The following is an 11518-nucleotide window of genomic DNA, read 5'->3' on the forward strand; positions in this document are numbered from 1 at the left end:
ACATATCCCACACATGAGACAAGAGTTTCTACAGTAGTGAAGTTCCCAGTTTGGTTCTCACTGGTCCTCACCATATCACTCCATGTTCTGGTAGCAAAGGATAACTGTTGTTATATACATATACATATACTGTAAGTAGTACCCTAGCATATTATGTAGTATCTACTGTACATGCAATACATGTTGCTTTACCTGAGGATGCCATGCATACATGCATCAGTCAACACAAAATTCATACATTTTCTCCATGTTGAAATTTAATACAAATATGTGTGTTACACACATCATCAGTACAATTCGATTTTCATGTAATTGTGCTGATTATAATCCATTACATGCATAAGTGTGCTCACTAGATGATCATGAGAGATTGAACTCTCTAAAAGCATGCTAACATAGAACATAGAAGTTTAAAGGAAAATTCCGGTATTTAGCACTTTGAGTCCCTTTTCTGGTTTGTTTTGGATGAACTAGAGTGGTGGACACCGAAATTTTGACGATTGGTCCTGTCTCGACTTCTGACTCGTTTTGAATCGCCTTTGACTACTCAGAGTGGCTGCCAACAGGCATACTCAAACATATCCTAAAACAACCCTTAAAGGGACACCAGGCAAGCCTGATGCTTTTTCTCTACGAAACTCCCCCTCGCTCGGTCTGAAGCTCTTTTCCTTTTCTTTGCGTCTTCCGTGAAGGGTGTTCGCTGCTTCTTCGCCGGCTCTGCCATTATACACACGTTTGCAACAATCTCTAGCGTTTCGTTAGCCTGCCTCTGTGCTGTAAACTGATCCTGCTTCGGTCGGCGGGTACGATACACTGAACTTGCAAGCGGGATATTCTTCCTACAGGCAGTAGTGGCGGGCGAGAGAGTCTTCATTCGGCCTGTAACGAGTCATTTAACTATATACCGACTTACGAAGATGAGTAATTAACACGAAAACGTTGCCTGGTGTCCCTTTAACGTTCGTTTTCAAAACTGTGCAACTCACCGAGTGGTTAGTGGTGTTTGTTGATGTTCCAAAACAAGTAGCGTAGCGAAATACAGTTTCTGTCGTGTTTTATTTGCCATTTTGTAAAATCCCATCGATTTCTGTTGGAAGACTCACTGCACATTGATATTACTGCGCCACTGTCTATGCTTCAGGTTCAAATATTGAGCGGAAGTTTATACGCGGTTGTGAAGTGTCCAGGTGAGGTGAAAATAGTTCCACAATAGCAAATAAGACGGCTGGAAATCATACATTGCGCCAATCTATTTGATTTTAATAATCAACGAACACCACTAACCACCTGGTGAGTTGCACAGTTTTGAAAACGAATTTTAAGGGTTGTTTTAGGACATGTTTGAGTAAGCCTGTTGGCAGCCACTCTGAGTTGTCAAAAGCGATTCAAAACGAGTCAGAAAAGTCGAGACAGGACCAATCGTCAAAATTTCTCTAGTTCATCCAAAACAAACCAGAAAAGGGACTCAAAGTGCTAAATACCGGAATTTTCCTTTAATATAACAAATACAATGCTCAGTATTCACAAAAAAATGTTTTATAATAGTTGAGACATGATGAGATGAGACATGTACAGTATGCTAACAGACATACTGTAAGCTAATGAGGGAAACAAATATTCTCCCCCAAAAAAACTGTTTGTGCAAGACATAAAAATGTTTGTGCAAGACAAAAAAATATATCAGCAGTCTATATTTTGTGAAACTACATTCCCACACGCTGTGGAACATCAAAAACAGGGGATGAGAGTGAAACTGTTCTCCAGGAAGCCTCATACGCCCAAAATGGGAAAAAATCTATTTTTCTATGTCAAATTATTTAAAATAATCATTGTTTAGAACTGTCACTAAATGTGCATTTGATTAACTAACTTTAACCACTAGACATGAGAATTTTAAGACGTTCTGAAGAAACAATAGCACAGAGAGACGAGAGGTGGACATCCCAGCTTCAGCAAATACTACTACATATTTGTTCCAATCATTCTCTAAACCATTTGGTCTTCCAGGAAATATCACCTGTGTTAAGTGCACAGGCAAGAGTAATACATGACAGGATTTTTACTTTCTGAGGCCATGATGTCCACTTAGCTTTGGCCCTTTTGGCCATGACTAAAAGTGTCCCCTACTCCCATATTCAGAATTGGGTGAATTTTTCCATGGACTCATCTGAACGCAAGGAAAGAGGACCAGTATGAAGAGAGGTACCATATCCTGAAGTGTCACCGTCACCTGAGGTCAGACCTTTTCCACTTCTTTGGTTCATTCCATCACTCTCCACCTCTTCTTGCAAACTACAAAGTTCCATTTTGTCTATAATATTGGCATCCATCTCAAAATGATTGCCTTTATTCACTATGACATTGTGTTCAATCTTCTCCAGTAGATCTATGACCTGAGGTCTATCACCTGTAGTCATGTTGTTGAGAGCGTGGTACTTGTTCCCACATTTCTCCACAAGCCTCTGTATAGCCTCCCCCTCACTCTCTATGTACAGCTCAATGGCTGTGTCGCCCATCCAGTCTGCATGGCTGAACACCAGTATAACATAACTCCAGACCTGGTCTCCAAAAATCTCCAGATGTTCAATGATCGATTTTTCATCGCTGTTTGTGAATGTGGAGTCCACAGGTATCACCAGGAGGAAAGCATGTGGCCCTGGAGCACACAGAGACACACTACGCACAATCTCATATTTAGACTTTTTTGAAGTGTCTTTCAGAAGACCATCCTTTAACCAGCCTGGTGTGTCAATGACCGTGAGCTGTCTCCCAGCTACTGTTGATTTCTTGAGTACAGACGTAGGAACAGTCTTGAAGTCAAATAAGTTTTTTCCCAAAATGGTGTCTCCTGCTGAGCTTTTTCCACTACACTGATGTCCAAGGAGAACCATTCTCAGATCTGAAAGATTTAACAACATTTGTTGAGAAATTGCAAAACAGGCTATGTGACTTGAGCTAGTTCCAGTGCAGTCTACAACTTACCTGTTGATTGTAGAATTCTTTTTGGTCTGGGCATCAACATCCTTCTTTCTTTTGCTTTCTCATCTAGTTCCTTCTTTTTCACAATCAATACTTGTAAAACATGTTTGTCCATCTGAAAATGGTGGCCTTTGTTTCTCACAACAATGTCCTCTATTTTCTTCAGCAGCTCATTGACTTGACTGTGGTCTTTCCTCTCCATGTTGTTGAAGACATGATACCTGTTACCACATTTCTGAAGGAGCTTCTGCAAAGGATCTCCCTCATCTTGAATGTACTGTTGTATGGTGATATCTTCTAGCTTATCCCCATGAGTGAACAGCACTATTATGTGGTTCCAGACATTCTCCCCAAAGAGTTGTAGGTGTTCCTCCACTGCTTGTTTGCATACAGGCTCAAATGGACAATTAATCTTAATAACAAGAAGTAGAGCGTGAGGTCCTGGGGAGGCAATAGCTACACTGCGAACCACTTCATCTTTGTACAGTATTCGGGTAGATGATGCTAGATAGTCTTTCCTCCGTCCTGGTGTGTCAACAACAGTGATTTGTCGTCCAGCTACCACTCCATCTTTCTTTATACACTCAGCACTTTTCTTCAGCTCGAATGCCTTTCTCCCTAAGATGGTGTTCCCTGCAGAAGTCTTGCCTCCTTCCTCACTTCCTAAAAGTATGATCCTCATCTCTGCATGAGACTTACTTCCTGGAAAAGAGGGACATAAATTAGGTAATTTTGAGCATTTAACATTTTATCCTCTATTACGGTGCACAGCCATGTTGGTTGACATTTCTCATGTCAATATAAGTTACATACATGAACATAATGATGGGTAAGATGATTACTGTGGGGACTAATTAAGCAATAAGCCACAAGAGGTCGTAGGTTACACTGATTTTAGAACAGCTAAGGGGCATTGTTAGGCGCGACAGTTATCAGAGATATTTGAAACTTCCAAATGTACTAATACAAAGAAGCAAATCTATACTTTTATATATTAGTTCCAAACAGTTTTACTACACCAACTTCAAATATAACATTTACAACTCATTGTTTAAAATATGAAGCTAATTAAATAATTTATGACAAATATTTTAAGACATGTCAACAGTTAATCATTTAAGGTACAATTACTTTTTATTGTAGGCCTATTTAAGGTCAAAGTTTACTACATATGAACACCGTGTCCTGTTCCCGCATATCACCAACACTGTGTATGATTAACTCATTTACTAACATTGAAATGGCTAGGTTCAGGTTCAGGACTGTTCCCACTTCCCACATGATCAGAGTGGACCATTCAGGATTTGTTAGTTGGTTTAAAACTACACATGATGAAACACATTTCATTCTGGCCATAAGTTTTGGTATTGCACTGGGTTACTTTGTGTTATGTCTTTCCCATAAACATTGCCAACATTTCCTCACAGCTAAGAAGCAGACATTGGCAGTTCAACTATGTCTAAATAGCTGTTTCCACACTTTCTGTAGTATGAGTTTAGTTTCTGCATAAGAGATTATTGTGACTTTCTACCATTTATTTACAGTTATTTAGGTAAACAAAATTTCAAAACAGCACTCACAAAAGCTCTACAAAGGTTAATGCAATCCAATAATGCTATTAAACATTCCGTATAACCAGAAGCTGATAGTTCAAAAATGAATCAAGTTTCAATTTAAAAATTAAATCTTAAAACATACATGATTACTTTAGTTAAAGGAACACGCTGACTTTTTGGGAATTATTCACCGTATTCCCCAGAGTTAGATTAGTCGATACATACCCTTATCTACATGCTTGTAGTTACTCGGTTTGACACACCCACGTCTGGCCTACCTAAAGCACAGGTGCCTCAAAGTGGCTGGTTCCAATAGCCTACAGCCCCAAATAGTGACAAAAGAACTCCAACATTTTCCTTGCTGTGATTTGTATAGTTACAATGTGTACTTAACAATGTGAAATGAGACACAGCTATTTTGCAAGTATATACTTAGAACTATGTTTTTATTTTAGGAAAATCACTACTCCTTGGGGTTTGGAGAAGTAACCCCGGAGCTTTTCAGGTGCCTGCAAATCACTCCGCCCAAATAGCAGGGCTTCGCCTTAATGTTAACATAGTACCAGTCTTTATACGCTTACTAAGTCTCATTTTACATTGTTATTTGTACATGTTGTAACTATACAAATCACAGCATGTAAATAGAAAAATATTGGAGTTCTTTTGTCACTATTGGGGGGTGTAGGCTATTGGAACCAGCCACTTTGAGGCACCTGCTGCGCTAAGCTAGACTAGCGGTGGGTGCGTCAGACTGAGTAACTACATGCACGAGATGAGAAGGGTATGTATTGACTTAGCTAACTCTGGGGAATACGGTGAATAAGCTAAAGTCCCAAAAAGTCAGCATGTTCCTTTATAGCAACTAGTGGAGGAGAGTAGCCTACAAATGGGATTTGTCACCGTCTTGGATCTATCGTCTATTTTAACCAGTGTTGTTGTTTGTTGCAATTAAAAATACCCTCAAGGGCCGAATAACATATTATTTTGACATTAGGTCACGGGCCAGAATTGGGCCGGGCGCGGGCCGGAGTTTGAGACCCCTGCTTTAACATATTGTAAATCTGCATATGTTTTCGGAAATTAACTTATTTGAAACTTCCAAATGTATAAAAGTACAAATACAAACCACAAAATCTACAATTTCAGTTCCAAACAGTTTTACTACACCAACTTCAAATGTAAAATCTCATTGTTTAAAACATGAAGCTAATTAAATAATGTATGCCAAATGTTTTTTTAAGACATTTCAAGACAACAGTTAATCATTTGAGGTAGAATTACTTTTTTATCGTATTCATAGTCAAAGTTTACTACATCGCCGTGTCCTGTTCCCTTACCTGCATGTGCACCAACACCGTGTATGATTAACTCATTTACTAACAGAATATGGCTGCTCAGTTTGGACTGTTCCCACATGATCAAAGTTCACTTTGCTCATAGCTCATAGCGGGAGCATACCTATGTTCCCAGGGTCCTAAGTTCACAAGGTCTAATGCTCCCAGGGTCCTACAGTATGTTCCCCAGTTCAATTTTCTGCTAACACGGAGTGGCTGAATCTCAATGTCCCCCCCGCCCCCCCACAGACTTTGATGCACATTCCCATCAAAGTCTGTGAGGGCTTAGGGCTGTCCCACTGTGAAATTGTGAAGTTCATGGGGGCTCGCTCTCACCCTTTCCATGTACTTTCCATAAGTCTGCATTAATAACAAATCATAATGTTATGATGTGAAACAAAGGGAGGCTACACATTTTTGGTGTTGTTTAAAAGTCAAGTCAAGTTTTCTAAGTAAAGTGTTTTTCTAAGACATGTCAACAGTTAATCATTTGAGGTACAATTATTTTTTATCGTAGGCCTATTCATAGTCAAAATTTACAACATATGAACCTTGTCCTGTTCTCTTACCTGCATGTCACCAACACTGTGTATGATTAACTCATTTACTAACAGTTGACATGGCTGGGTTCGGGATGGACTGGTTTCCCATATGATCAAACTTCAGTCACTGAATATTGAAAAGTTGTCTGAGTGGACCCTATGTGCTATGAAACACATCACTGTGTAAAAGAACCTAGAGATGTTTTGTCCGCACATAGGCTACAAGACTGCAAAATCCCAAGTTATACACAGGTTAAACAACATACAGTATATAAATAAGTATATATATAGTATATAAGTAAGTATAAGTATATATACTCTTTTGATCCCGTGAGGGAAATTTGGTCTCTGCATTTATCCCAATGCCTTTTTTTTCAGACCACTCTGTCAAGAAATGAGAATACTGGCCTAAAGAATGCTAGCTGCCTACAACAAAACTAATTTCACATTCTACATTTCCTGTGTTTTTCATTTAGTATCATTATAAAGAGAGCCACCTGAGAGTTACATTATAGGCTACATTTGGTTGAAAAAAGCCTGGGCCTGCATGTTATAATGATTTTAAATGTAATCCCTTAAATTGATCAGTGTAACTGTATTCTGCACCCATTTAAATAGTATTTAAATACAGTTACTCATATTTTGTATTCTAAATACATAATCCCATTACATGATCCCAACACTGTACATCATCATAATACAATAATACATCATCAGTATAATTAGATTATCATACAATGATGCATTCCTTGATTATAATCCATTACATGATGCATAACTGTCCACTGGTATCACCAGGAGAAAAGCATGTGATCCTGGAGCACACAGAGACACACTACGCACAATCACATATTTAGACTTTTTCGGAGTGTGTGTGTGAAAAGACCTTCGACAGCCTGGTGTGTCGATGATCGTGACCTCAGCTACCAGTCTCCCAGCTACTGTTGATTTCAGACATGAGAACATTGAAGACGTTAAAGTCAAACATGTTTGCTCCCAAAATGGTGTCTCCTGCTGAGCTTTTTCCACTAAACTGATGTCCAAGGAGAACCATTCTCAGATCTGAAAGATTTAACAACATTTGTTGAGAAATTGCAAAACAGGCTATATGATTACTGTGCCAGTTCCAGTGCAGACTATAACTTACCTGTTTATTGTAGAATTCCTTTTGGTCTGAGCATCAACATCCTTATTTCTTTTGTGTTCTCATCTTGTTCCTTCTTTTTCACAATCAATCCTTGTAAAACATGTTTCTCACAACAATGTCCTCTATTTTCTTTAGCAGCTCATTGACTTGGCTATGGTCTTCCCTTTCCATGTTGCTGCTGCAAGACATGATACCTGCTACCACATTTCTGAAGGAGCTTCTGCATGTGTGTGTGTCATGTTATGGAATATTTGTGCTGCACTCAAAGCATTTTACTTTGACAGAGATGGTTGCCCCTAGGACTACACTGTACCGCTAAATATATTATTCTAACTCATTACTGAAGCCATTTTATTTTTTTAGTTTTTGTCCCTAGTAAATATTTGCACCCAAAAAGATGGGAAAATAGGTTTCTCTTTAACAAAATCACAACAAAAGAGCAAGCATGAGCCTTGACCAATTTTGCTCAGCTGCTAATTGGGAATTTAAATAAAGTAAAAATGTAGATTAGGGCTGATGCATTATTTATCAAGACTGGCAAAGCTATACTTTACATGACTCAATAGTCAACTAGGATTGATGGATAGTTATCTTGTGAGACCAAAATGATTCAATACATACGTTACACAAGCTCAGTTGATGGCTGGATTGTACAGAGAAGTGATGTTGTTAGCAGAAACCGCACTAATTAACATCGATATCAATCAGAGGTGTCTTTAGAGGAGCCAGGGAAGCCTATAGTGCACTCACTGCAAGATGTCTGCAGACTGCATCAATAAAGGAAGACATATTTCTACTATCAACATCAAATATGTTTGTTCAAAAAGGGCTGGTCTTTCATGAATAAATAAATCAGAGTGTCTGTGACTGTGTGTGTGTGTGTGTGTGTGTGTGTGTGTGTGTGTGTGTGTACATGTATGTACTGCTGCATTAGTGTTATTCCCTCAGGTTAAATCATCCTGGGTGTTAAGCGGGGGGATTGGAAGAGGAAGATGTGTGTGTGTGTGTGTGTGTGTGTGTGTGTGTGTGTGTGTGGTTGAGAAATGGGGGAAGATGGGAGGACAAAGGCCCAGTCGGAGGCGAGCAGCATGGCTGGGGTTCGGTGGTGGGGCTGCAGCGGCGGCTGTGGCTGGGGCGAGGAAGAGGAGGAGGAGGAGGAGGAGGGCGAGGAGGAGGAGGAGGAGGAGGAGGAGGAGGGGGGGAGGGGGGGGGGGAGGAGGAGGAGGAGGGCGAGGAGGAGGAGGAGGGGGACGAGACGTGGGACCCCCCCTCCGTCTCCGCCGTCCTGTGGAGATGAAGAAGGAAGCGAGCCTCGGCCCTGGAGGGGTGCGCAGGAGCCTCGCAGCCCAGCCTGCACGGGGACCCGAGACAGTGGGGGGGTTCCCCTTTCACTTTCATCCGGAGATGAGAAAAGACCAGAGGAAGCCAGAAAAGACAGAAAGAGAGGGAGAGAGAGAGGAGGGGGGGCAAGAGAAACCAACATTTCAAAAACACTCATTCCACCACCATCCTCTAGCAGTAGAGTGAGACATATGAGCTGTTGCCCCCCGGTGTATGTGTAAAAACCTACTGAGTGCCATCACAGTACACATGCACATGCATATATATATATACATATGAACACACTTACGTACATACACTCCCTGCCTTCCCCTTTACTCTTACTCCCTTTGAAACATGCGCGCGCACACACACACACACACACACACACACACACACACAAATGGAAGAGGGAGATGAGTTTGTGAAATTGGCTTTGAGCTTTCAGCTTCCAATCAGTCACAGCCATGTCTCTGCGTGTGTGTGTTTGTGTCTGTGTTTGTGCGTGTGTGTGTGTGTGTGTTTGCTTGTTTGAAAGAAAGAGAGAGAGGCAGAAAAGATAAACATGTTTTGCGCCTTCCGTGTAAGGTTCATTACACACCCCCAATGCCAGGCTAAGAAGTTGGCGAGGAGTTAATTCCCAGTGATGTGAGAGAAAACGCATTAGCCGAGTCCTATCCATCTTCACAATGACACATCCATTTAAATGTTTGCCTCCTACCTCTAAAGAGATACAAAGGGGAGGGTCATTCCTCTCACCCACCCACCCCACCCCTTTCTATTTTTCTCTCCTTGAGTCTTCTCTTCTCCTTTCTTCCTTCATCCCCCTGTTTTTCTTCCTCTCTGCCTTCTTTCTTCATCTGTCTCTCCTTTTTCTCACTCTCTCTCTCTTTTCCTCTGCCATGTTCACAGTGGAAATCTTTCATTATGATGTTTTCAATTTAAAAAGGAGCCCACATCTTGGGTGCTTGAAAAATTAAGTGGCGTTTTTATGAGATTGATTTTGGGACAAGAGGATATTCATAATACTGGAGTTGATTCGCTGTGCACTCTGGGAGAAAATTGTTTTTTTTTCCCCCCCTGAACTTTATTAATCTACCCAAAAACATCCCCCTACAATTTTTTAACCCAAAACACATAAAATTAGCCTCTCTGTCCGGCCAGCCTAAAATCTCATTTCAAAGGCAATTTTGTTTTCACCATAAGTTAGGATGACAGATGACTTGTGTGGTGGTTGAAATCACTCATGTTTGGCTAAAACCGTGCTATTTCATTGAGAGCTGATCCTTCAAGCGGATGCTGAAAGAAGCATCTGAGCAAGAAAAAGTGAGATAAACTCCATCCCCTTTTTTGTGAAACCCGCATTTACGTGACAGGCTTTCCTCTCCGCAACGTGAATAAAACCACACTGCACCGGAGAAGTGCTTCAACCACCTAAACCCAGTAGCTTCACCAGCTCATCCCAACGCATTAGAGCTAGCTGTTATTTACCAGCATGTCCGCGCATTACCCCAAAAAGCCTCCAATTTGCTTTGATTTCCCCAATCGCATGCCACCGGGGTCATTTGTCACTTCTTAAGAAACCTTTAGCGCTGGTTAATGCATGCAAAGTGGGCCTCCTTCACTGTTCCTGCCCGCTCTGCCCTAATGAACACCTCTGGAGAGGATCGGCTGGGCAAATCAAATCAGCCCAATTTCCCCCTCCCCTCCCCGCCCAAACACCCCCCCTCCCTAAGAAGCTGACTCTGGGGCTATGCTGCCAATATTATGTACCATTAAGAAACAGTCTCTCTCTCTATCTCTCTCTCTCTCTGTCTCTCCCTCTCTCTGTCTCTATCTCTGTTTTTCCCTCTCTCTCTCTCGGTCTCTCGGTCTCTCCTTCTCTCTCTCTCTCTCTCTCTCGGTCTCTCCTTCTCTCCCTCTCCCTCTCTCTCTCTCTCTCTCTCTCTCTCTCTCTCTCTCTCGGTCTCTCTCTCTCTCTGTCTCTCTCCAGTCTGCCAGTCTCCCTGCACTAATTAAAAAAGTTGGGATTCTAGAGGAGAGCAGCAGAACTGCACCTTAAAAGCAGGCTGTTATCAAACAATGAGCCAGGCAATGGGAGCGGGAAACTGGGCTGGGCTCATTTTCCCAGGCTGCTCTCACCATTTGCAGGAAGCGCACCCACTAATGCCACAGTAGGGGTAACGGAAGCATCCAGTGCATTTACACGTCGCAGTGACAACATGGCAGAATATTGGGAGACATCTTGAGTGTCAACACTGTAATAGAATGAAACATTTACACACAGGAAGATAATGGTTTGCTCGGAAAATAATGCAAATCTGTGTGTAACCAAAATGAGTAAGGGCCAAAAAGAAGAGAGCAATAAAAAGAGAGGGAGAGAGGGTTGGTGAGAGAGAAAAAGAGAGAGAGAGAGGGAGGGAGGCAAGAAGGTCGTGTTCATCACACCATCACGCCATGATCTGGCTCACCCAGACAAAAGCGACTCTCACCTTCGCCAGAACTTCACTGGCCTTCAGAGCCGAAAGAATCCCTAACAAAGTAGAAAATAATTTCCAATACATATTAATGAACTCGACTCCACTTCCACGCACGTCCTTGAAATGGCAGCACTGCTAATGCAGGCAGCAGAGAGAGAGA

The 11518-nt window shown here is 41.5% G+C and overlaps 1 protein-coding gene across 1 annotated transcript; it reads right to left on the minus strand.

Moving 5' to 3' along the window:
* Window positions 1–1405: 1405 nt before the first annotated feature.
* LOC121697827 (GTPase IMAP family member 8-like) lies at window positions 1406–5944 on the minus strand. The gene is made up of 3 exons (XM_042079586.1): window positions 5873–5944; window positions 2983–3681; window positions 1406–2899 (listed from the first exon to the last, which is right to left on the minus strand). The coding sequence occupies exons 2-3, from the start codon at window positions 3659–3661 to the stop codon at window positions 2136–2138; spliced, it is 1443 nt and encodes a 480-aa protein (XP_041935520.1). The 5' UTR covers window positions 3662–3681; window positions 5873–5944; the 3' UTR covers window positions 1406–2135.
* Window positions 5945–11518: the final 5574 nt, after the last annotated feature.

This window comes from Alosa sapidissima, chromosome 22, assembly GCF_018492685.1.
Source record: "Alosa sapidissima isolate fAloSap1 chromosome 22, fAloSap1.pri, whole genome shotgun sequence".
Classification (NCBI taxonomy): domain Eukaryota; kingdom Metazoa; phylum Chordata; class Actinopteri; order Clupeiformes; family Clupeidae; genus Alosa; species Alosa sapidissima.

What these genes read in the sequence shown, in the direction of transcription:
- LOC121697827 (XM_042079586.1), bottom strand. Translation starts at nt 3,661, where the DNA reads ATGAGGATCATACTTTTAGGAAGTGAGGAAGGAGGCAAGACTTCTGCA. An exon ending in AAGAATTCTACAATCAACAG is followed by an intron (nt 2,900 to 2,982) that starts GTAAGTTGTAGA and finishes TAAATCTTTCAG; the next exon opens with ATCTGAGAATGGTTCTCCTT.